Source organism: Haemaphysalis longicornis, unplaced genomic scaffold, assembly GCF_048455015.1.
Source record: "Haemaphysalis longicornis isolate Haplotype H1 unplaced genomic scaffold, Haemaphysalis longicornis Haplotype H1 scaffold_7, whole genome shotgun sequence".
Lineage (NCBI taxonomy): Eukaryota > Metazoa > Arthropoda > Arachnida > Ixodida > Ixodidae > Haemaphysalis > Haemaphysalis longicornis.
In genome coordinates, this window is record NW_027526422.1 from 6,599,559 (window position 1) to 6,626,316 (window position 26,758).

General features: G+C 50.6%; 1 protein-coding gene across 5 annotated transcripts in view; it reads left to right on the top strand.

The window, feature by feature from the left end:
- LOC144144382 (uncharacterized) overlaps nt 1-26,758 on the top strand; it is a 525,773-nt gene that overhangs the window by 433,112 nt on the left and 65,903 nt on the right. For all 5 annotated transcript variants that reach the window (XM_077675804.1, XM_077675805.1, XM_077675803.1 and 2 more), the window contains 2 exons: nt 12,220-12,537; nt 13,491-13,644. In XM_077675804.1, the coding sequence (XP_077531930.1) occupies nt 12,257-12,537; nt 13,491-13,644 (435 nt within the window). In that variant the 5' untranslated portion in view covers nt 12,220-12,256. The remainder of the gene's footprint in view (nt 1-12,219; nt 12,538-13,490; nt 13,645-26,758) is intronic.

Sequence of the window (26,758 nt, forward strand, 5' to 3'; positions counted from 1 at the left end):
GCTCTACCGACTAAGCCACGGACGCGACTTTTTTTTTTTTTCTTTAATGCATGGAAATGTTAGAAAACTTCAAAAGACGAGACACTTAACACACAATTAAAGCACTAACAGACAGTCGAACAAAGATCAAAACTCAGGCAAGCAAACGCACGCATCCAAAAGAGGCAGCCACTCTGGTGGATCACTCTGCGCAGCATAAACGCTCCGCACCAACGCCGCCTGTTCCCGAAAAATGCACTTGGTCGGCCTAGGGGGTTCCGCATGCCGAGTAACGCGCCTTATATCTTTAACGCATTCAAACTACGTCGTCAGCGGCGTGCGTTGGCGACTCAGCGACGTTATAGCGGCTTGATAACTGCGTGGTGTACACGTCATACTACAAACCCGCTAGTTCTGCATTCTCTCACGTGACTGCGCCTCCTCTCCCTTCACTCCGGTCGGCGCTTCGCAGCTGCGGTGCGCTGCGGTGCGGTGCGCTCCTCCTCTCGAACATACACGTTAATTCACCAAGATTTCCGCAGAGGGACAAACGAGGCGTGTTAAGCCGAACGTGATCACGAGGGGGTGTTAATGTAACTAACGGGCAAAATGCCACCAAACTTCAACAAACTCCCCCTCATAGCATCACCCCGTGCTTCGCACTTCCTCATACTCCCCTTCGGGGAAATGTGGGGGAATTTTTTTGTCGTTTTTCAAGGTTAGAAGTACTAATAAAATTCCTTTTATTGAAACGGGAGACCCTTGGTCTAAACTAGGGAAGCGAAAGGGGAGAGGGTATTTAAAGCACTGGGGCAGTGGTAAAGTTCTTGGATTTTACTGCGCAACTTCTCCATGCTTATTAAAACGGGTTTGGTTCTTTTAAGCTTCATTCATGAAATGAGTCCATCACAACTGGTAGGCCAGGCAAAATAGTCCGTCGTGAGTAAGACTGGTGAGGTCTCCATTCAGACAACTCGTGCTAGACCGCTCTTTAGAGAATGAAGTGCTGCTTGGTGGATTAATTATTTGTCAATTTGGTAGGGATCAGGGTGCAGTTGTGGTGCCGTGAATGTTCGGTGTTTGGCAAAAGTCTGACATGACCACACCAGATGAGTGAGGTTTGCTGGTGTCTACTTGTGTGACAGTATGGGCATCTTGGGGGCAAGTGGGGAGTGTACCATTTACGATTAATTTCAGGTGTGTAGGCTGCGTCGGGGAGAAATTAGTTCACAAAGGTTTCACTGGAGCGTGGTGGCGGTGGTAGAGAGCTCGAATACACTGCTGGAGTTTTCCTTTTTTAGCCGCTCTCTTCGGTCCTTCTTCTACCGGTGGAGTCGCATCGCCGGTGCGGGCGTAGGCGACAGTGTCGGCTCTTCATCAGGCGCCAGTGGCGGTTGTAAACGTGCACTCTCCTGCGCGACCTCATGGGCAACGTGGTTGCCCGAGGAAGAGGGTTCATGGTCTGGTACCCAGTAAATGCGGACTTGTGTTTTGTTCTGTTGAAGAATTTGCGCTTGGTATAGTATCTTATGCGCTAATGTGCCAAGTTATTTGTGGTCTTGTATGATCTTAGTGTTTACAATGCTTCGTACGAGTCCGTGGGGATACGCATAAATGGCGGCAGTGGGTAATCAGTATCATAGGCAAGGACTGTAATGGCATGGTGGATGGCATGCAGTTCTTCTTCAAGGCTCGTGCATGGCTGGTGTGCATGGTGTGATAACCCGAGAGCGCAGGGACCTCCGGGCACGTCCAGGGCAGTCCGATGACATTTAAGCTTACGCTGGCGTCTGTGTAGGTGTCCACTTTATTTTTGAGTCTTATCGGCTGAAGGCGTCAGATGCATCGTTGGCGGAGTGCGGGATTGTTGCGCCCAAACGGCTTGCTGTGCGCAGTAGATACGATTTCCGGTCGACTCCGTGTATCAATTGTGGTGGGGTAATTGCGGGGGGTTGGTGGGCTACGCACGTCCCACGAAGTGAGGGCGGGTCCTCGGTGCGTTAATAGACGTTTGAATTCAGCCTGCGCCTTGGCTTCGTTGATGGTGTCCTCAATGGGAGGAAGGGGAACTGCCTGTTCGAGTTTCTGGTTAGATGTGGGCTTGGGCAAACCACTGATGGTTCGAAGGGTTGGAAGTAACTATGTTTTAGTGTACGCGTTATGTGGTTTGTACGAGTGCACGTTCGCAGATATGTGAGCGAGGTTATTTTTGGAAATTGAGCTTGGAGTCTTTCGCCATCCCGTCGTTTCCTTCTCTGTCATGGGCGTCTTCTGGCTAATTTTATTTTGCAGTTTATTCCATTCAGCGTAGGCCATTACTATACGCACGCATTATATTTTCGCAGCCAGTCTTGCTGTTGCTGCCCCTATGAAGAACACAACTGAAGCATGCAGACAAGGTTCGAAAAATGCGGAAATGAGGCAGCTTGAGTCGCAACAGGATGGCAAGTTGGGCGAGTTGGGGTTGATTCATCTTGAAAACAGGCGCGGAAAGACGTTGACTTAGAAGAGAAATGCAGAGAAGAGAGCGCGTCGTCCTGTGTATTTCTCTTCTTAGTCAACGTCTTTCCGCGCCTGTTTTCAAGTTGAGTCGCAAGAGGACAAGCGCACACTTACACGCGTTCTCGGCCCTTGCCTTCATCGAAGCGTCTGAACACTATTCTTTGGATGGGGTTTTGGGAGCTTTTGAAAGATAGCATGACATGAAAACTCGTTTCAAAGACGCCAGCTTACTGAAATAGAAATCAGGCTTTCATCCGAGCGTCATCAGCCTGCTCAGGTCCACTGCAGGGCGAAGGCCTCTCCCATAGACCTCCAACCGCCCCTGTCCTGCGCTACTCGAGTTCGCAGTTTACCCCGAAGTTCCGTATTTCATCCCTCTATCGTTTTATGGGCCTTCCCATCCTTCTAGACCCACCTCTTGGTATCCTCTCTGTCACCCCAATTGTCCACCGGTTGTAGGTTCGTCTCGCTACATGGCCAGCCCAAGTCCATTACTTTTTTTTACTTGAGTTACGATTAGTTTGTTCTCTGATCCAGGTAGCTCGCTTCCTGTCCCTGAGTGTTATTCCTAACATTATTCGTTCTATGGCCCGTTGATCCGATCTACGTTTGCTGACTAGTTGTTTAGTAAGGCGCCAAGTTTCAGCTATGTATGTCATAGTATGCACTGGTTGTAGACGGCAAATAAAATGAAGCGTGTATACAATGGTTACAGAAACTGAACTTTGGTCAAATAAAATCTTTGCGTTAAGAAGAGTCGAATTGCAGTAAAGAGTGTCAGCAAAACTCTGAGTAAACATAGTATAAAACAAGTTTCAAATGTACCTCAGTTGCGAATTTCGGGACTTCACCGCCCCCCCCCCCCCAAAAAAAAAAAAAAACGTATTAGTCCTGCACACGACAGTAGTCCTCCAAAGACCACTTTGCCCACTGATGCACCTAATGCACCGCGCTTCGATTGATTACGGGGTTTAGCGCGCCGAGGCTACACATGTAACGCACGCCGTAGTGGAGGGCTCCGGAGTAATTTTGACCACCGGGGGGTCTTTAACGTGCCCTCAAACCTTGAACACACTGGTGTTTTTGCTTTTCGCCTCCCCCAGAAAAGCGGCCGCCCGTTGTGGCCGGGGCGGCCCGGCCCCGGCCGCCCCGGCTACAACGCCTTAGGCACTGAACAAATGCGGCGGGTAATACACTGCGCATCGCGTCGGCGGTTTGACCTGCAGGAATCATACACCTCGCGCGCAAGGCAAGCAATACTCATCAACTGGGTCGCCTACAGTACGCTGTACTTATTTCTCAAAGCGAGCGAGGTGACAAAACTAGGTGTTGTCATCCGCCTACTTCACAAAACTGTCCGACCGCGCTTCAAAGCATCGACGAAGAAGTTGCTCCAACTTGGATTGCGCGAGACGCGAGAAGAGATGCAGATATCCCATCCTACCTCTCAACTATAACACCTCAAGTCAACTCAGACAGGAATAGCCCTTCTAAGAGGGTATGAAATGCCGCCATCACACGACTACAAGGATAGGGTTCCCCTACTACTCGGACAGGACATCAGAGTAGCGCCGATTGCAAGAAACATGCACCCAGTTCATCGCACCAGCAATATTCATGAACATCAGTTGCGGCGAAACACCGACGACAAGATACACGGACGCGTTACCATGGTGTAAATATTAGCCAGATCGCTGAGTTAGCGTTTGTGTCATTCGCACACAAATGGTAGCTTCCGCTTCTTCCGCGGGGCATGCAAGCGTGTGAAACAATCACGCAACTGCACAGAAGGAATAATCGTGAACAGGTCCCTCCGAATATTGCTCGGAGGATGCGACGCTTGTGATTATTCGATCGCGTAAACACACTGGCCGTAGTGTTAAAAACAGATCCGTGTCATGCGACTGTACTTTGAGTTAATTTTCACGAGCTTGAACTCGCCCCAAGGCGTCTTAGGTGCAATCGAATGAGGGCGCATGGTCAGGTACAATAGAGCCCAGCGGGGCAGCGGTTGTGGGTACCCAAAATGACTGACGGTGAGATGTAGCTGTTGGCAGCGGAATGGGCCGCATCGCCTGGGCGACGTCACCAACTCGACTCAGGCGGCCAGCGGTAGCGCGCGTGGGGGCCTGATAAGGTGCCGCCAGCCCTCGCCAGACAGTTTCGGGCCCCCTTTTCTCCCCCTCTTCCCCCTCGAAACTTGTTAGCTTAGCTTGGCAAAGCGCGTGGCAGTTTCTCTCTCTCTCTCTCTCTCTCTCTCTCTCTATACATACATATATATAGATTGATTGATTGTGGGGTTTAACGCGCCGACGCAGCGCAGGCGATGAGGCGCGCCGTAGTGGAGGGCTCCGGATTAATTTTGACCACCTGGGGATCTTTATCGTGCGCCGAAATCTCGTACACACGGGCGTTTTTGCTTATATATATATATATATATATATATATATATCCCTCTCTCTCTCTCTCTATCCATCTATCTATCTCTATATCTTTCTTTATCTCTCTTTCTCTCTCTCTCTCGCACACACGGACGCGCGCACACACACACACACACACACGCACACGCACGCACACACACGCACACACACGCACACGCACACACACACACACGCACACACACACACACACGCACAGTAAAACGTCGACCGTGCCAAGCTGCCAGATCTCGGTGGTTGAAACCACCAAACTCGTAAAATAAATTGGCACTGTTCGAACTGGTAGCGCCCGACAGCAGCTTTCTTTTTTTTTTTTTTTTACATTTGGTATTTCTTGCATTTGACGCCACTAGCGACATCATATTCTTTTCGGTTCTGCTCTTCAGTTGAGCATCAAATGTGCCACAGATTTATTTTGCGCTAAACACCTACGACATGCACACGCCGCGGCAGCGGGTCTCTAGTTTAGAAAAGTTTTGCGTAGGTATACTTCATGTTCATGCCACCTGCTAAGGCAGGAATGTTTTTTTTTTTTTTTTAAGCGAGAGCTATGCAATGGCTTCCAAGAAAAGGCGACACATAAATGACAATATATACCAAATGGTTAACGGCAAAAACGGCTGAAAACACTGTCGGTGTTGGTCAAGATATGCTTCACTTATAACCAGAGGGAATAAACGTCACATCACCGCGCTCGATCCGTCCCTTTGCCTATTCTGCTCACTTCGTGTCCGTGACGTGGAAAGCGCTAAATAGAGCGAACGACCAAGTTAGTATTTGCACCAGTGCATAGAAAGCTGTTCGCCGTATAGAATCACCTTGAAGTGAACTCTCACTTCCCTCAGCTGGCTGCGATTATTCCACGGACGTTCTGCTCACAATTATCGTGCTAGCGCTGCTCCTTGGGACACAGCTTCCGCCCATCCTCGGAGACGCGCCGCTTTTGTTGGCGTCCCCGGCGTCCGCACGTGGCGCCGGAGTCGCGGGCGATGCGCTTCTGCGGTGCGTCTTGTTCCAGCGCTTGGGCCTCCCTGAATAGATGAGCGCTGTAGATAAACACGGCGCGTTAGCTGCTGTTTGCGAGCGCCCGCTCCTTCGCATAGCTCCCGCCGGCACCGTAAACCTTCCCCTCCCGCCTGCTTACTTCGCCGGCGCGATTTCTTCATCTCCGGTCGCTCGGTCGTGCCTTTTTTCCCAGCGCGTCTTCGAAGGGCGCCACTTACTCGCCTCTTGCCCGCGTGTGCCTCGGTTGTCTCTGCAAGGACCCCGCTCATTTCCCTAAAAAGAAAAAGAGGTAGCGACAAGATCTTCACCCATCGCGGAAGGTGGAAGCTCCGTTTGAGGGTCTCACAAAGTCGTCACGGCCTTTGAGCGCGTGTCATGCGCAGTCCTACACGCCGGCTGTCTCGGGAGAGCTAACATGTTTGCTTCGCTTACTTTCACGGTGAAGGCTGTGCACCGTTTACGGTTGCCGCTATCTCTTTACGGCTAATAGGCCGTAGAAGGAACCCATTGTAGAGAGAGCTGGGTGAGTCATTTCGGTGTCGCAAAAATAAACCGGAACCGCACACCGGACGTAAAGCAGCAAAATGAGATGGCAATCGAGAACACGTGCAAGCAGTGTCGCCTGTTACAGTACAACCATCGTACCGAGCCGGGTGACATTGTGAAAACCGTGTCGATTGATTGATTGTAGGGTTTAACGCGCCCACGCAACGCGGGCGATGAGGCGCACCGTAGTGGAGGGCTCCGAATTAATTTTGACCACCTGGGGATCTTTAGCGTGCGACGAAATTTCGTACACACGGGCGTTTTTGCTTTTGCCTCCATCAGAAGTGGAAACCGTGTCGTCTTCCCGGCAATGTGCTTGGCGTATTCGTGTCTTTACGTAGTTTCGTGTCTTTCTTCGACGTGCATGCTTTCTTTTGCGTTGCACACTTCCGTGTTTACATTTCCGTCGTCAATTTAAAGAGACAGGAAACATTCCGGAATAGGATAGCAGGATGGCCACTTTGTGACCCAGCTTCCTGATCCTCTTTTCTCGATATCAACCTCACGAACAACAACAACCATTCCACTCTGTGAAGGTGGATTGCCAGTGAAGCTTTATAAAATACAAATCTCACAAGTATGGCCAGAGAATGTGGACGTATTCATTTTTTCATCCTTTGGTAATGGTAGCGTCCATGATTCTGTGTTTATAAATGAACCTTGAAAGGACTAGGGGTTTATCCTACTAGAAAAACTTGGGGCTTTCCGCTTCCCTCCCCCAGAAGCCTATGTATTGACAGCAGATGGGAATTCCACCACCTCACCCGCCGCGGTGGCTCAGTGGCTAAGGCGTTGCGCTGCCAAGCACGAGGACGCGGGTTCGATTCCCGGCCGCGGCTGCCGCTTTTCTGATTGAGGCGAAAAGCAAAAACGCCTGTGTGTACGAGATTTCGGCGCACGTTAAAGATCCCCTGGTGGTGAAAATTAATCCGGAGCCCTCCACTACGGCGCGCCTCATCGCCTCCGTTGCGTCGGCGCATTAAAACCCTACAATTAATCAATTCCACAACCTTTGCTACTTCACTGCGAACTGCCAAATTTTGACAAGTAAACAAACTCAACATAGTAATAGAGTAGTCTTAGTGGGCAATTTTCACGTGAGTTTTTTAGAAAACACTTTGATAACAAAAAGAGTTACAGCCGTCTTGTGTAACCATACTACTCCCGTAGATGCCCATTTCTTGCCACCAGACGAGAATTCGGTGACGTTCATAACTTCACCGTGATCTAACTTGTTGACAAATTAATGGAACCCAAAGTAATGACAGAGTTGCCCTAGGTTCCAATCGCCATGTAATTGTTTTTGTGAAAGTTTTGATAAAACCAGAACTGCAGCCATTTTCGACAAAGTTAGCTTCGTCGGAGGGAATTTTAGCTCGCGCACAGGGAAAATTCAAGCACCCTAGCTAAATAAAGCTTCGTTTTATTAAGATTTGAGGCACGCCTTCTACCTTTCTCAGTCTGGAGACGCTTTGCTTGTTTACGCATAGGAATTAGTTTTTCGCGCATTTCCATGACCCCAAGGTGTGACATTTGGTTCTACATTCACCACCTTGGAAGAGCAACGCAGCATCTCAGAATCTAGTCATGAGACATGTGAGGTGACTGTGAGAGGGAAAGAGGTTCCCAGCCTGCACCACGTATGTATCGCAGGGTCATGGGACATGTGTAAAAATTATTCCCGACGTTCTTAATGGCACGCCTTTTTTTTTTTTTTTTCCAACGTCCGATAGATGTGACGAAGGTGTTAGAACACCTTCAGCCGCCGCTTTGTTCCAGGCTTTCGGACAATGTCAGCATGCTCCCTGCCCAGCCGTGCAAGGTGGCCAGTCGCCTGCTGAAGTATTTGAGCTGCGTAGTATCGTGTGAAATTGCCGTAAGTGTAGAAACTTATATATTGAGTCCAAGAAAAATTAACGATTCCGAACACGAGAACGTATCTGTTGGGAGCAGTCATGAGACAGTTTCAAGAAAAAGCCCCCGCTTTGATCATACGTGTGCTCCTGCACGCGGCCTAATCCAGATTCTGGCGTGCCGGGCCTTTCTAAAAAGCCCACACAATGTGCAGAGACTGCAGACGCAGTGGGTTACACCAGACCGCTAACGATGGGACGCGTGACTGTGTAAGCAGGCGAGTAAAGCAGTCACCAGACGCCAGCATGCAGGTAACGGCGGCCCGAGCGTGTAAGCAGGCTGTAGTAATCCGTCCACAGCCGCCGATGTCTAGGCGAGGGTATACCAACAGAGCCGCCAGATGTCTTGTAGAACAAGGCCAAAAGCGAAAAAAAAAAAAGAGGAAGAGAACATGGCCTTCGAAACTTTGTTAGCGGACACCGCTGCGATACGACCGCACTATGACTTTCTTCAAGGCCGCTACCCTTTGTCGTTGCCCTTCCAAATCCGGAGCGCGACAGATACAACTGCGTATACAGGATAAACCAAGGGGTTTTCGGCCCTTTATTTATTAGCATAATGACCATTTACCAAGGAAGACGTCAGTGAACCCCGGCGCGCTTTGAAATAAGCGAGTTCATGATATTTCCGCTATAGCTTTCAATGACCAAGTGACAAGGTCAAGGGACCCTGCAACACTTTTTTCCTTTTTTTTTTTCTGAAATCTTAAATGCTTGCAGAATGTAGTCACCCAACACACCCAGTACATTGATTAGGAGATCGCAAAGTACCTCAGCCAAAAATTACTGCTTTATGCCCACCAGATGACTTGTAAACTTTCTCAAAAGATTTTTGTCTTCCCCGTCTTAACGTTCTTCGACGGCCCGAATTACGTCACTGAGGCCATGTAGCGGCAGTTGGCCGGTTTTCCTTCGGTTGCAGCAATGAACGCCTTTCGATAGCAACTTTAAAAATAAAGCCACAAAAACAAAGCAGAAACGGAAGGCGTATCTGGTGCAACAAGCAAATCACGTAGTGCCGCTCCGTGCTGGCGATCACTACTTTTAGCAGTGCTTCCAGACGCGAAGGAAAGAGTGAAAGCGTTTATCGAAAGTGTTGCAGGATCCCTTTAACGATTTCGAAACAGCTCCATGTGGTGGAAATCAAGAGGGGCCGTAAGAAAACTCCGCCCGTGTTTCGTGGTAGGGACACGACATCGCCCAGGTCGTACTCCCGATATCCACCGGTAGAGAGAGAGAGAGAGAGAGGAGAGAGAGAGAGAGAGAGAGAGAGAGAGAGAGAGAGAGAGAGAGAGAGAGAGAGAGAGAGAGAGCCTTTAATAGAAAAGGATGACCCCTGGTCATGATGGGCGAAAGCAATGGGGAAGGAGGGTAAGAGAAAATAAACAAATGCTGGTTGTTCTCAGTAGACTCAATAACTGGGCCACTTCTTGGAACCTGCAATTCATGGGCCAGTTCGTGGTAATCGCATTAGGGTTTGTGCACGTTCGCCAGTTCGTTCGGGGGAGGGCCCGCTCAAACAACCCGTGCTAGACCGCTTTTAAAGGGACACTGAAGTGATTTGTAAACAATGCGGGATTACGAGCGCAAATTGTAGTACGGAGTCCCTAGACCCTGTTTCGACCACTCTGAGCGCGTTTACGCGAATTTATTTAGTAGAAAAATCAATTCGAAAATGCTGTCCTCCTCTCTTTACGCTCGCCCATTTTCTGTGGCGTTTTCGTGTGACTTCAGCAGGAGAGGAGCTGGCAATTGGCTGCGCTACTGCACGGCTCGCCGACCTTCCGCGACCGAGTCAGTCGGCCCAGCGTTTAGTCCGCCGGCCGCCGACGGGTCGTCGCAATTCGCTCGATCAGTTGAAACTAAGCCACAACACGTTTGGGAATGGAAGAATGTGCCTTTCTTTACTTCGTTAGTTTGTACACTGTATCTAGCTCCAAGTCAAGGTCGCTTCACACAAGCGCTGCACAAGCGCACATGCGACGCTTCGCTGACTGGTACGCCAGTAGAAAAATATAAGGCCTCTTGAAGGGGGAGAAGAGTCAACGAAGTCAATATAGGTACTAAGGAAATAAAATCAACTGATATTTTTATCGTACAGCGTAAAACTAGGGTGCGAGAAGCACTTTTTTACGCTGGGCGAACAAGCACAGCGGTCAGCAGCACGACTACGCATCTGCGAACGCTTTTCCGTCTACGAAATGCAATTGCTAGACGTGAGCTATTGTGGAAACTCGGGGGACGCTTACTGCATGAGCGCAATACAACAAATAGTCACCGAAGCTGCTTGAAATACTAAAACTAAATAAAAGTGTAAACTGGTTATACATTATATAGCTTATATTTCCATGTTGGGCATCGCCCGCTTGTAGCCTAGTTGTCTGGAGCGCTAGGTATGTCACCCGAAGTGTTTTGCCAGTCACAAGTTCGAATCCCCGCGGGTTCATGCTTTTTTTTTTATAAGTTCACTTTTTTGTTTTTCGCCGATGTTTTCTATACTGGGTTCACCTTTTTTTGGGCCGCAACGTTCATTGCTCCACGAACTAGTCCACAGAACTCGCGCAGGCTGGCACTGGCGCGCTAGCGAGTTCTCGTTGGCGTGCTGTTGCCATAAGCACCGACTGCTTGCGGGCAGTGGGCACAGGCCAGAATCAACAGACCCTTGGACTGGTGCGAACACGCTTTTTACGATACAGGCATGAGTGAGGCAAGCTCCAAATATGGGGAAAAGCGCATGGCATTTGGGCTTCTGCGGGGACGCGGAGGGCGTTCATCCACTGCGTAGTCCTCGGCCAGTGATTGCTACGATTCGAAGCCGTCCTCGGAGGCTTATCTTATGCATTTTACAGCCGACAACATGGAAGAAGCGCGGTACTACGATTACTGTGATATTGAGAATGCCCATCCAACGATGCTATCGGATGTCACACATGTTGTTTTACACAACCGAAACCGAAACCGAAACTTGTTTGATTGCTAACCTTGGGCATCGTCCAATCACGGTGCCCCCTCCTCCCAACGTCACAGCTTAGTTGGTGCGGCCGCCGCAAACTGCGCATGGTAGTTTTTCTTCTTTCGCGCTTTGTAAAATAATTACCGATTAGTCAACCGGATAAACGATGAAAAGTGTGCTAATTTGAGCCAGTCTACGCAGTGCAAGCAAAAACGGGAGCTTGACAAATTCACTTCAGTGTCCCTTTAATTGAATAAACTGCTATTTCATATTATAGTTGTGCATCAGTGTGTTGTGGATCGGGATGGGGTTGGGACGAGTTGAATGTGCGGTGCCTGGCGAAAGCTGGGCACCATCAAACTAGGTGTGTGAGGTCTGATGGAGTGGTGGTACAGCAGTAAGGACATCGAGGGGGCATGTGAGGGGCATACTACTTGCGAAGTGTTTCGGGTGTGTAGGCTGAATTTGCAATATATTTGTTAATAAAAATTTCGCCTGAGCGGGGAATAGGAGGTAGGTGGCTGAGGTAGCCAGCTGGAGTTAGGGCTTTTAGACTAGACGGTGCGTCGGTCCTTCTTGTGCTGGTGAATGCGCATCGCTGGGGAGGGCGAAGGGGACCGCGACACCATGGGCTGTATGCAAGCAGCTCTTGGACTTTCTTGCTGGGACTGACCTGTACAGTACTGTGTAGTGCATGAATCCACCAGCATCTCGTCACTTTCTTTTCCTCTTCGGTTTCTCTTTCTTTATACCTAATGTAATCTCTTGCATTCCTTCGTTGTCCTGTGCCAATATGACCTAATGAGATAAAGTGAGTCCAGGAGGAGGCCGGTGCCTGGGCCGCTAAACAGCCGTTGTGTTCCCCATTCGCCTGTGTTCCCAGGTTCCCGTCCATCCCCGAGCGGCCTCGCCAGGAGTCCATGGGAGGAGGCGGGGACGGGGTCCGGTGGCGGACGTGGCCGGTGCCCCTGCTCCTGCTGCTGGCGGCGGCAGGGGCATCGTCGTCGTCGTCGGCGCAGTGGTTTCCGCGGGCCTGCCCCTCCCGGCAGCAGATGGGGCCCTCGTGCCAGTGCCTCGACAAGACCAAGGGCCTCGACGTCCTCTGCGAGCGGGTCGAGCGAGCCGACAGGCTACGCGCCTCGCTGGCCGCCGTCGCGGACGCGCAGCACCCCGTCTTCTACCTTAGGATCAAGCAAGTGAGGCGAGTACTCTACATACTATACGGGGCAGCAGCGGCGCGTTGTTAAAATCACGCGTACACTTCACGCAACACGTGTTACGAGGTCATCCACCAACGCAAGGTCTGAACCACTTGCTAGGAGATTCAACATGTCATACGTTGAGGTTAAACAGGGCCTCAAGTTGGGGAGCATAAAGGACATTTCGTAACGCTGTCTCCCTCTGCATTACACAGCAATTCCGTACGTGTAGTTTTTTTTCACCATGCCATGTACGCAGAATTCTAGGGTAGAGCAATCCATCGGGTGTTATTTTGCTATCTATGATCTGCATCGTAGTTTTGTATAAGCCGCATTGAGCCCGACTTCCGCTTGTGTATTTCTACTATAGGCCAGAAGAAACAATCTTGGATAAAACCAGCGCGAACTCAGACGAAGACGAAGGAAGTGAAACACAAGGACAGTCTGAGTTCGCGCTGGATTTATCCAAGAATGTCTTTCGAACTAGCCCAGGTCGCCACCCTCCTGGAGAAGAAACAAAAACAACTGCGTTGGCTGCACGGTAAAAAATTTCGGATGTGTGATTGACCAGGGGCGGCGAGCAAGCGCTGCACTTAAGGACCACTGAAGACGCTGCCAACAACCAGCACTTTACCCAGTTTTTTTGCTTTTGATGAGTTTAAGCCCGTTCTACATGGGGCGAATTTCGCCTGCGAATACACAGCTGCGGTGCCGCTCGTGCAGCAAAACGATCTATTTTTCTTAGTTTCACTTCTACGACAATGTGCCAAATGCCAAGTGACGTTCACAGAAGCCTTATTCGACTGTTCCTAACATTTAGCAATTTGCCACATCAACGAGAATGGATCGTTTTGCCGCACGAGCGGCGCCGCAGCCTCGAATTCGCAGGCGAAATTCGCATCATGTTGTGCCTCTGAGCTGCCACGGAGAATGATTCTCTGCGCAATCACTGCAGGCTGGAGCGCTTTCCTCCGGGCCTCCTGGACGGCCTGGAGTTGTTCCACCTGCTGGTTCATCACAGCAACGTGTCCGAGATCCACCTGGACGCCTTTCGAGGAGTCAGCGACCGCCTAGAGTCGCTCGACCTCTCCCAGAATGCGCTCGAAGAGGTCAGTGCACGCTGATCACGCAATGCGCAGTTGGCCTTAAGGGCTCCTGGGTGGGGCACCAGGGGCCTATGGTTCTGGGGGAGCTGCGGGGAACGGCCTTTGAAGAAGAGCGGTGTTACAGCACCGCTGCAAACTCTGTCACTCGAGCACTAGTGTGAAGATGTATAGAACGCTAGTGGCTTCCGCGCCAAAGACAACCTCTTGATCACAACCGAACGCCCGTGTAATACTTCCCACATTGCATAGTCACCTTGCTCACACTTGTGCGAAGGCTTGATATTTACTTTTTCTTCCTATTGTAATACTACCCGACCATATATGGGCACTCCATCTAGCTCGGAGGCCGTAAGATCCTTGAACGTACGGCTTCAATACCTCATTCAGCATCCAATTCGACCTCCCGCATACAGCTCTTTTTCAATGTGCGGAGATTATCTTCGAGCACTGCCATCTTTCGAAGACCTCTAACATGCGTAAAAGCCACTGGTTCTCGATCTCATTAGGTGGACACTTCGAATATTCCCATGTGTAAATTGTGTGGAGCTTTTTTTTTTTTTTGCGGGGGGGGGGGGGGGGGGAGAGGAGGATGAAGGATCAACGGCGTTACTGTTTAACCGTCTGCTTCAAGACTCTCAGTTCGTCTGGAAAAGTCATTTTTTCGCATCTGTGCGGGACAATAAGGAAAACATTTGCTGTCCCTAAAGCCATTATACATAAAAGAAAGAATCTCACTCTTGGTCGAAGCAAATTATTTACTGATGGCAGCTCTGGCACCTTGTAATAGATCATACACGTAATGAACATAAACTGCGGTTGACTGCATTTGTCGCTATGGCTAAATGTTGGAGCAGCATTAGCAGAACATCGATGTCGTAAAGCTTGGAACCACAACAGACCGTTTCCCTTTAGCTACAAGCGGCACTCGAATCCAGGCACCGGCTGGAGAGAGCACTTATTTCTCCCGTGCTGTCGGCACTGTCCACAAGACGAGTACACAGCGGTGACAGGCGGTCTCCTTTGAGGGCTGGCTTCCGATCTGGCCTGCTGGCCACGCTCCCCCACTGCTCGCCTTTGTGATCACGAGAAAAGACGAGCATCGCTCTCCATTCCGTCCCCCCCCCCCCCCCCCCCCCTCTCTCGCTCTCCCTTCCCCGTAAAAGGAGAAGCTCTATTTTTACCGTTATTCTTCTCAGTCCGCCGACTCACCAGCCCTGCATCCGAGGACAACTGCGGCCTCGTCGGCATTCTCGTCAACCGCCGTCGGCCCGTTCTTTATATACCTCCACACCTCGCCCGGCCGATGATGCGCTCGCCGAGAGCGTCTCGTTCTATTTCTTTGTCCCTCAGCGGCAAGCATCCATCCATCCGCTCTCGGGTGTCCCGGATGGGGAAGAGGAGGGTGTCGCTCTCTGTGCCCGCCGCGGTGCGCGCGGCCGACCGCCCTGGTCCCCGAACTATCATCGATCTTGGCCGCTGGCATTGAATCGGATGCCGAACTGAGCCCGAAGACGCTGCTGCGGGCCTCGTCTGGCAGCGCGGCATCGTTTAGCCAGCTGCGGCCCGATGGGGAAGCCGTGGAAACTTCTTCCCCTTCTCCCGGCCACAGCTCGGGTCGCCTTCCCGCCCCGTTGAAAGAAAGCCGCGCTCGCGTGAGCTGTATACAGTGGCCACTTTCACGCAAGCTTCATTCACACGAGTACTGCAGCGATTCCCCTTCCCCTCCGCCGCTCTCCTGTTGGCCCCTCTTTGGAAACTTTTCTCCGCCCGGCTCTCCAAAGAAGAAGAGAGGCCTGTTTTTCTTCAAGAATTCCTCTTCTTTGTTACCGCACTTTCGAGCAGCGAGCGGCATTTGCGCGCACCTGAATGGGCTCATGTTGAAGGGGCTCACGATGGATCATGAGCCCCTTATGGATTTTGCTTCTTTTTATGTACCGAAGGGGGAGATTTCTGAGAGCTAAGAGCGAGGCTAGCTCTTCTAAAGAACGATCATTTATGAGAGCAATCAAGTTGTGCTTCCCCTACATTTCGCTTCACTTTTGGTCATCCCCTATAGCATCCTCTAAATGTGAGGCAGGAGTGTCCGGAAGTGTTTTAGCAGCGGGGCTGTTTAAACTCAGACTTGGTCCGGTAGCGTTAACAAAAAAATACCACTTGATTTAAAAACTGCGCCGCCTGTAAAGAGTGCGCCACCACAGACAGAGTATTATAACAGTTAAGCCGGCTTTCGCGCCTGCTCGAGTGTGAGCACAAGGGGCATATATGCGTATGTATGCGCACCCTTTACTAGGCCATTTTAAAAAAAGGTATCCGTTCTTGGGCTACTAAAACGCAAAAAAAGTGGTGCAAAGCTGGAGAAACAGCAGAGCTGGGTGTCCGCCTAGCTTCTTCCCCCCTGGAATCCGCTGTCAGTGTGGGGGACCGACCGGAATGGCCTTTTGTAAAATCCGGATAAACTTGTCCTCACCCTTCAACACTTGGCCTAGCCTAGCAAGGACATCGCAAAACCTAACAAAAGTTACTAAAGCCTAGCAAAACCTACCAAAATGGGAAGAAGCTAGGTGGACCCCCAGCTCCACTGTTTTCTCCAGCCTTGCACCCCTAGTGCAAGCTTCGCCAATTTTTTTACAACTTTGCCAATTTTTCCAAAGATTAGGAATCTTGGAGAGGGAGAGGTTTTGTTGCCGCTTGCGCGACGCAATGGGCGCAAAAGTTTTCACCAGCTTGCACCCTCCGACCGGGACTTTCTACCGGCAGGCACCATTCAGCTAGCTCCAGTTATGCCCGCCTGCTGATCATCTTTGAGCAATATAGCTCCGTTTAGAAGAGACAGTGAGCACCCTGAGCAAGCGGCGCCAGGAGCCCACCGAAGTTCCCGCTATCCCAGCATCCTTACCGCACAACCCTCAGTTTGATCAATCGCTGGCTGGTGGTTGGCGTTTTTCCCTATCTGTTTACCTGTAAGCCAGGCGCTCGATCAAGTGTTCAGTGGGAACAGTTCTTCACGGTTGGTCTGGTAATCTAGCCCTCTGTCAGAACAAGGAGGTCTCTTACACACGATAGCGGCAGCAAAATGCCGCCAAGTCACGTATTTAACCTGTGGCCTCACTACATGTGGTGTTCCACCTCTGCCAAGAAAAATATCGCCTTTTTTTCTGGCCCACTTCCCGAGCCAAGACCAGCAATTTGGCGTCCGCCATCTCATCTGGACGTGACCGTAATCTACGCCACTGCATCTTCGTGGCGGCAGTCAGATGGGAAGACCCGGTTTCGTACAAGACCTGGACGAATTGAAGCGCTCGGATCCGCCTGGACTTCGTCCCTGCCACTAGCCTTAGCTGACCTCTCTGAAACCACTCCCTCCTGACGTCGCTTCGAGCAATGACAGACAATTCTCCCGAGTTACTCGTTCACCTCATCTTCACTAGGCGCAAATAAGACACGGACGAAGGACTAGTGACGATGAGTCTAAACCAACTCGCCAAGTTGTCTGTTCTGATGTTACTCCTTCACCTTTGCTCAGCTGCGGAGAGTGGTGGCAGCTAGAGTTGCCGTGACTGGGAGCTTGCGCCTAAGCCGGGTTTCTCGAGGCTTGCCGAGATCGTCCTATTCACTAATTAAGCTGTTAAATAAAATATAATGTGGTGTGTTGTTTTCTATTAAACCCTGGGCATGCAGAAAACGCTTGTGTTAATTTAGCATCTCAACTTTCAGCCCGTTTGGACAGATCTTAACGCCCAAACTGGAGTAGAAAGATTGAGTTAGTGTTGCCTCCGGCCGGCTGCCGTGCATGTAATGTGAAAGCAATGAATGGCCCATTGAGCGGGAAACGCAAAAGAAATAATTAGGTGTCATCTGACTTCCTTACCACCGCGCTCGCGGGGTGAGACGGGTGGTTCCCTTTTTCACCTTCCGTTACTGCTGGTTTTCACAAATGTTCCCGCGTTCTGCCGCGCCATCACCAGTACGACCATTTAGCCGCATGTCCGCTTGCTTGCTTTCTGGCGTGCTAGCGAGCCGGCATGCGTGCCAGCGTGCTGATGGCTATAAATGGCTCTGAGCTTCGCAAAAGCATTCCAATAACGCCAACTGCTTACGTTCGAGCTCTCCTCCACGTAATGCTCCCCTTGTACGGCGACTCCGGACTTGTAAGTGCAAGTCGTTCATTTCACACAAAGCTACCATTAGCGAGGAGGTATGCGTAGGTGACTGCAAGGTGAATCAACAACTGTTTTAGGGCAAATACATGCTTGTGAAATAGCGTAACAGGTGCATTTGAAAAGCACTAATAGCACATTGAAATAATTTTATTGCACGGGCTGTTTGTTGTTGTAACAAATTAACAAAATAAATCGAAAGCAGTTCTTGGCTTACCGTCCTACGAAGAGGCGAGGAGGAAACTCGAACCTTTGATCTGCTGATAACTCGAGAACTTACTAGAGATACACAGCAACACGTGGCACGGAGCTTGACCTGTGTTGAGAGAGTCAGTATAGAACAGAAGAAACGCCTATTTTTATTGTGCTGTATTTGTCCAAAGTTATGTCTGCAAATTGGTTTTGCAACGCGTATCAAAGAATTTCACTCTTTTTTTTTTGTCCTTTTTCCGTAACTTTTACAGCGACCCCAAATCTTAGAATAACACATCGATCCTATCGCTATCAGCCGTATCTGCCCCGTGTGTCGTTAGCACCCTCGCGAAATTGTGTTCTGGCCTTTCGTTTCATTTCCCTTTTCTTTCTGCAAGTGAGTGTCGTCAAGGGGTCATCCTAAAGAAGCAACACAACCGAGGAAATGCGCTGGGCCGGAGACAACATTGAATTGTCATCGAGGTTGCAATTCTTTCCCGGGGCGCCCCTCTTGCTGCTGCGCCATCAGGCCTCCTCTTTTTTCCCCCACTGTTTCACTCCGGGGACACCGAAAAGAACAACGAATGCCCTAAAGTATAAAATCCATTACTGGCTTTCCGACCTGAGCGCGCCAGACGAATTCGGTGGGGCAAAACAACAACTTCCTGGGCCGCTGCCTATTTTGTTACCCTCTCTCTTCACACATCGGTGTTTTCGTGAAGCGAAGGAAACCCTGTCCTAACTCGAAGAAGAATAAAACATTTTTTTGACCGCGCCTTACTTAGTGTGAAAGCGTTTTCATGCTCAGAACTTGGACACAGCGTTGCCTTAGCGGCTTCTGTTTCTTAAAGGGGGCCCTAGTGTTTTCTTATGTGAGGCTGCTTTTCTTTCAGAGCTTCTTGCTTTTCTCATCGCTCCGATGTCGTCCCTCAAGAAAAACTTTCGGCTTCGGCCTCACCTTGTCGTCATCTGGGCGCAAGCTTTCTACAGTGGCGGCTCTGCGTCCGTTCTTTTGTCGTCGTCGTCGTCGTTTTTATGCTTGGGGAGGCCCAACGGGACTGCCGAAAGATAAGTGCTCTCTTCGAGGGAACGCATAAATTACATCGAGAGCACTCCCTAATCTTTAAATGGATATTTTCATTTTGGCACGCCCGCAGCAAAACTATTGCCGATACACAAAAAACAGCGCTCAAGACGGGACAAAATATTCCTAAAGGCGTCTCCGAAGAGCTACGTTCCTGAATGCTCTCAGCGGTCCTGTAAAGCTGTAGCCTACTGCTTGCAGTAACACAACAAGTGCGGCGGTGCACGCTCTACACGCGGAAGCAGCGATTGAAATAATTAGGATAATTAAAACACCGTAAGAGTACAATTTTGCCTTATTCGGCATATTTTGTAGCTCTTATCTCGCGTTAGTAATGTTCTCCGGAAAAAAATTGTGACCATCACTCAGTAATGAGCGTTTAAAAGAGCGTATTACTAAATACCCCCTGACTTCGTCATTAAACGACGTGATTAAAGTCCTGTGACGTACCTGGAGCAGCAACAAAAATTGGACAGGCAGTACACTGACTCGACGTCATCGCAAAGAAGCTGGAAGTTTAGAATCGCGTATCAAACCCAGTAAAACATGGCAGAGCGTTTCAGCGTGCAACGCCCATAAATGCCGCGTAACAGCGCAAGGGGGAACTTTGTTTTGGCTTCGGGCATTAACATTACTCGGATTGGACCACTTAAGCACGCCAAACGTCAGAAGAAGGCTAGTGCGATTTGAACGCAATTCTGTTGGCTTCAAAATATAATACGCTGTAGCAAGAGCCACTCCAGAGATGGCGTTGTGCCACCGTAGCTCGTTAAGTCATCCGTAGTGCTTTACCTCCAATTGATGTTTATTTCCCTCATGTTATTTCAGTGTAGCCACAGTATTAAGGAATTATTTGTTTGAACAACTCCGGGCTCCAGTTGGAAGACCACAAACCATTTAAAGAATTAATCCAAAGAAATTTATTGGTGGATCTTTATGAAAACTGGAGCAGCTCGTCCCTGTCCCTCGCGAAGTTGAGGCTCGGCCCGATGCGCGCGCCTCGCTCTGCCTGCGGAAGTGCGTAACGCGTAACACGGCGTTTCCGCCGCGTCCCTCGTTCAGCGCGCCAGCCGTGCTTTGCGTCTTAACCTTCTCAGTGGTCACGTTTGCTGGCCTAAGCAGCGACATTGGCTTCCCTTCGCTGCTTTTGTTGTCCACCAGCATCGACGTTTCGTGAGCGTCATTCCCATTGCTCCCTCTCTTGCCGCCCGCACTGGCTGAAGACTCGATACTACAACGCGTACCTGCGGGGGCGGGAGCCACGGGACCCGTCGAGTCAGAGGCAGCTGCGCGCCGCGCTTCTCACTTCTCACTTCTCACGCAACCACCGTTACGAAGGCGCCTCTCTACACTTTTGAAGGCGCCTCCCTCCACGCGTTATCTTCACTCTGTCGTTCTCTGGTCATCTATAACGCGCTCTATTGGCAGAAGAACGTTAAAAAGGACAGAGTCCCGCAAACATTCTGCCAACATGCTTCCTTTAATCCTTTCACGAAAATATTCTGGTAAATTCGTCGGCATCGGCCAATCACGCAAAGTAGGTGCATCGCCTCTCAAGTTCAATGCGGAAACGTTCCTGGCCAGCCGCTACATTTTCTGTAGTTTCATTCATACGCAACTTGGAGGCTCACTAAGAGGGTTCAACTTAAGTTGAGGACGACTCAGCGAGCAATGGAACGAAAGATGATAGGCGTGACGTTAAGGGACAAGAAGAGAGCGGAGTGGGTCAGGGAATAAACGCGTGTTACGAACACATGAGTAGAAATTAAGAAGAAATGGACGTGGGCAAGGCATGTAATGCGAAGGCAAGATAACCGTTGGTCATTAAGGGTAACAGAGTGGATCCCTAGAGAAGGCAAGCGTGGCAGGGGGTGGCATAAAGTTAGATGGGCAGATGAGATCAAGAAGTTTGCGGGGATAAATTGGTCGAAGTTAGCACAGGACCGGGACGATAGGAGATTAATGTTAGATGCCTTTGTCCCGCAGTGGGCGTATACAGGCTGGTGGTGGTGGTGTGATGATGATGATGACGACGACGACGACGATGGTGATGATGGTTATGATGATGATGGTGGTGGCGGTGGTGTGGTGATGATGATGATGATGATGCAACTACTTCAGAATGCATGGTTCCGGGAGCCGGTTACGTAGACAACGATCTTGGCATTGTCTCGGTTGTCATGAGCTGACTCAGCGGATGATAATCGGCTTCTTAGCGATCTCGTTACGGACAAACCGGTTCATACGTTGTCCGTACGGACAGTTCGGGACCACCCACTTCCTGTTCGTCCCAAGTTTCTTTCCCTCCTCCTTCCTCCTTCAATTAAGAAAAGCTAATTGAGACCGCCTCTTTTCTTTCCACGAAGACTATATATAAGCCTAGGCGGGCAAAATACCCGGACGGAAAAGGAGCGACGCCACTCACTCGAGGGACAAGCTCGGGCTTTTAAACGCAGTCTCCGCTGTTTCTCTCGTTTCGGGGAACTTCCCTTGTCTTTGCGAAAAGGAAATTAGCCTTTCGCGCCGTCGTTACTTACTTCGTCTGATAAAAGCGCTTCCTTATGCGCTCCAACTAAAGGAGAGCGTTTTCTTCCTCTTTGGCTTCATTAACCGCTCACCGCACTTTCGCAATCTGTTCACCACGGGCCAGGAAACTTCGGCTTCTCAAGCTACCACGTCCTCGCTCCGGACCTGTTCTCGCCTCATGTCCGCTCTTTCCCAATTTCCTTTCTTTCTAATTGCTCTTTTCTTTTTTGTTGGCCGTGTCTCAACGTCCTCCCGTATTCAAGCACCTGGAAGAAACAGATCAGATGGTGGAGATGTGTACCACCAAACTGAAGAGAAAAGATTCAAAGCACACTTCTTTCTCTGTAAAATTTTGCTTTCAGAAAAGTTTCCCGCGCTCAAGCGAACTAAGAGGATTACAAACACCGTCTCGGATAGGCTGTTTCTCGGAAGCAAAGTGGGCATTAAGATATCCCTGTGGCAAGCAGTTTACATTCGCAGAAACAACCAAAGCGTTGAGAGCAGCTTTTTGCCCCAAAATGTTCCCGTTCGCTTTCTTGCTGAATGACAGAGATGGCCGACAAACACAAGTGATTATTCAGGTTTATCAGGTACAGTCTGGTTCTGGGGCTGTACACCTGCGTCTGTCCCTTCAGAGAACTTGCCTAGGGCGCTAACCGAGAGTTTTCAGCAAAATGTAGTTGGAGGGGTTTATCATCTCCATTCTCACACGATTCTGCTCATGGGAACTTAGTGACTCTAGAGCCGTGTTCAAATAAAGGCATTCGAAAACACATCGAGTTTATTGGTCAATGTCGCTAACCTCTTATCTGTTGACACGAGCCTTCCTGCGAGAGGGAAACATCCTAAGCGTGCACTGCACATTCCCGTCGAAACAAAATACTGTAGTACAGCTTATCCAGCAACACCGCAAAAGAGTACAGCGAAGGCAACACGACAGGCGGCGACACGGCAGAGGGCGTGTTCGTGTCTAAAAGCTTTGTCTGGTCGGCACGCTTCGTTAGAGCGAGTCAGTGAGCCAGCTCTTAGCGTGCACGCCGCTCACCGCCGAGCTCGGCGGAGGCCTTCGATAGCGCTGCGCAGTGGCACATTTGCATTTTCCCGGGTCACTGGGCGTGGCTTGGCCCGCCGCTGGCTCGTTGGCACGCACGCTTGAGCACAACGCTGCCGTCGCACGGTGCCGCTCGCGAGCGTGCCTCGAAGCGCTATTAGTCGAAGCCGGTCCGCCATGCAGTACAACTTACTTGCGCTCCTGTTGATGCGCTATTAACATATCTGTCCTGAGAATACTACTGTGAACACGAAAGGGTTTGCTAGGTGCCAAGTATTTGCGTGTTGATGCGAAGAAGGTGGTAATAGAGTCTCGATTTGACCGAACGGGGCAGCTGCATAACTTAGACGAAGTAATTAACGATGTGACGTAAATTAGGTACGTTGAGCTGCACCCAAGCAGTGCCACGACCGGTCTAGAGCGGAGGCGCGCGCTCTGTCTCAGCTTTAGCGCGGCCGTGACAGCGCGGGCTGACAACTATGTACAAACTTTTTACACTATGTTAAGAAGCCTCGCTTTCAAAGTTCTCCGCTGTTCACGCGAGGTGCCCCATGCGCGAAAAAGTTAAGGTTCCTGTACAGCGACCAAGTTAGCTAGCACTTAGAGCGTGGAGGCAAACGCTCCCGTCGGACGACCCCTCAATTACAATCCACGCACCTGCCACGACGATGAAGATCCGCGGCAAAACGTCCTGATGGTTAGGACCAAGGAGTGCTCCCGGACGACACCAGGCCTCCCTAGTGCCAAACGCAGTTTCTCGGTTCGGTGGATTTTAATGGTCTGTATGATGCTTAGATTACACGAACATGTCAGTTCAGCTGCTTTGCAACAATGGCAATAAAGACGCAGAAAATAAAGAAATCTCAGGAAATTACTCGAATTATCGCACACAGGTAGCGAGGCGTGCTGGTGTTTCGGTGACATCGCTATACCGCGAGATACAAGGATTATGTGATCATATTCTGCAATTATACGTGAACATGCTGTGCCATTATGGTACTTATGCGACTAAGAATCGATTATGCTGCGGACAGTGCGATAATGGTAAGTGTATCGGCAGTGATATGACGTCATGTGGTAACAATGCGTTTCACTCACGCATTACTTGGCTTATCATTACCATCATCATCAACGTCGTCATCATCATCAATATCCGTTTGTGCCCGCTGCAAAGAGAGTCCCTCCTAAGATTTACAGCTGCTTCTATCGCGACTTTGTCGAGTCCATTCTTTTTTATTGCGCAAGTGCACCCTTCAACAGAAACTATACGTGATCACGTAGTCCGGCCTCCGCAATAAAGTTTAGGAGGACCGGTCCCCTATTGGGGACCGTGCGTCCAGCGGCAAAGGTCAGGTGGTCGTCCTAGGTGATACCGGGGGTCCCTCATGTGGCGAACTCGGGCTGTCTGGAGACCCGGACATGTCCCTAGGAGATGGTCCAGACTCGCTTCAATGGCGGGAGCTTCACAGAAGGGGCATGTTTCTGAGGGAACTTGCGTCCTCCATGAGGTCTTTATCATCGGGGTCAAAGATGCGCCCACGCGGATTCTCCGAAGCGCCCCCTCCTCGCGGCGGATTAAACCGCCAGGAAGGTCCGACCCACGCGTGGAGCACCGGAGAGACTTCTTGTGAATGAAAAACTCCCACCTCCCCTCGCGGGAACCCCTGTGTAGATGCGACACATAGGCGGAGCGCCGAAGGGACCGCGTTTTATAGCGCGCATAACGTTGAGGGGACTGCGTAAGCCGGTCCCAGTCGATGACGACGTTGGCGTACTTGTAAAGCGGCGTGGACTCTAGGTGTTTGAGCCAAGCGTGGATGTTGCTTCGCCGGAGAACGGCACACCGGTTATATGCGCAGCGCGCCCGAAGGAGAGGAAACCGCGGAAGAGAGAGAGTACTGCACATGCGCCGGCCCCAGCGTGTCTGCCGCGGCTATGACGCAACGTGCCGCGGCAATGACGCAACACAATCCAACACAATCCACTTTAATCCAATCCCATCCAAATCCAATCCAATCGAATCCAATCCAAGCCAAGCCAAGCCAAGCCAATCCAATCGAATCCAGTCCAATGCCCCTCGCGAGAGAGTGTTCGCTATCGGAGAGGAGAGGGGGTGAGCGGTGGAGAGCGCAGCTGGCGCGGCGAGGAGAATGGGGGAGGGGTGGACAACGCCGACGACAACGACGACGACGACGCCGGAGGGACAAGGCGAGTGAATCAGATGCTCTGCATCTAAAAGGGCGTCACTCTTCGATAACTGTAGCAGGGGTAGCGGCCTAGTCACCCTTTCGGGATGGCAGGCCGCGTCAGCGTCAATGTGGGCAGGTGTCGAACGTCGATTCCACAAAACTCGCACGGGGCACGGAAATGATTTCACAATGCGATGCACATCGAAGTCGAGTCGAGAGTTTTGACGACGCTTCGGAGTTCCCGAACTACCTGTGTGGAATCTGTGTACAGGGGAAGGCACGACGGCGGGTTTACGCGAAGGCGAGGCACTAACGAGGATAACCCATCCAGGATGGCCACAAGTTCTGCCATAATGGAAGGAAGAGGGCCGCGGGTGAGATATGAGCAGGTCTGCTGCACTGCCAGACGAGTGGGGCACACAAGGTTGGTGTGTAGGTGGTTTCGAGCCGTTCCCGCGTCGACGTACACTTGCACTGCACCGGTTGTGCCATCCAACTCCGAGGGAAAGGTGCTGGGATGCAGTGCCTGCTTATGAAAATGGCGTGTCCGGGTAAGGGGCTGGTTGTCTGTGCAATTGGCTTTGGCTCCAAGGGGGAAGGTCACACGATTTTAGTGATATTTAGCGGGTGATTTAGAATCAAAGTAATGGGCCAGTGCCGCAGCAGCGGGAAATCTTTGAATTTTCAGGCGACGTCCACTCCTCTGCAGTTCGACAAGCTAGTCCAGGGTGTTCAGCTGTGCCTCCGCTTGTAGGGTTGGAATAGGTGTCATGTGAGGCTGGCCTGTAATAACCCGCGTAGCCTCTCGGTTTACAGTCTATAGTACCCAGTCCTTCTGAGTGAGACGCTGAAACTGGGCTTGGTATATCAGCCGGGGTTGCAAGACAGATCAAACTAGGATGCGTGCCGTGCGACTGCAGGCACTGCCGGTCTTCTGGGAGATCCGTCGAAAGAGGGGCAGCGTCTTGGAAGCTTTAGCCCGCACGGAATGGATTCGTGAAGCCACATACCCAGAGGCGTCCAGTTCAACTACCAGCACTCGCATTGACGGCGCGGGTTGGGGGGCATGGCCGGTTAAGGTCAAGTTGAGGGGCGTCTGTGAAAGGCTGCGTCGGCCCAATCTATTTGTAATCGACGTGAAGGTCGTCTTCGCAGCCGATAGTGGGAAGCCGGTCGTAGCCCACCCATGCTCCGTTTTGTCTAGGGCCGCCTGGAGGCCTGCCTGCTGGCTATTCAAATCTGCATGTACCGACGAAACTGTAATGTCGTCAGCGTATATGAGAAAGAAAATGTCCGCAATGGTAACTAACTGCCATGCGAGGGGAATGAGTGCCACATTAAACAATAGTGGTGGCAACACGGATCACTGAGGTAATCCCGCTCAAAAGTACAATCCCCTACCCGTTTCTTGCCTATTCAAATCGGATTGTCTCAGCTATTTCCCTCGTCATTTGGCGCGCATGCTTGAACACAATCTTGGAATCACAGAAAAGCGGCCTGCAACCACCACGGTACCGGCATTTGCTGCAATACTCCGCGAGATGTGACAATATAGCCCTTTCAGGGACAGTTCATGCTCTCTGAGACGTACGTTGACGCACCTGCCCGTTTGTCCTACGTACTCCTTATCGCAAGCCAGTGGAAGCACAAACACAGCCAACATTGCACTTGATGTACCTCGTTTCATGTTTCACACTACATTCATTCCTGCCTGCGCGGTGGTCACCGGACAATCTTTTTTAACCAAAAAACAAACCTTGCCAACTTTGTTTCGTGCTGTAAACAGAACCTTCACATTGTTCCTGGAACCAACTTTTTCAACGCATGTGACATTTTGTGCAACAGGAAATTACTGCTGGCCTCTTATTTCTACCGTTTAATACTGCAAACGTACCAATGTCATCCTTCCTTATTTTTA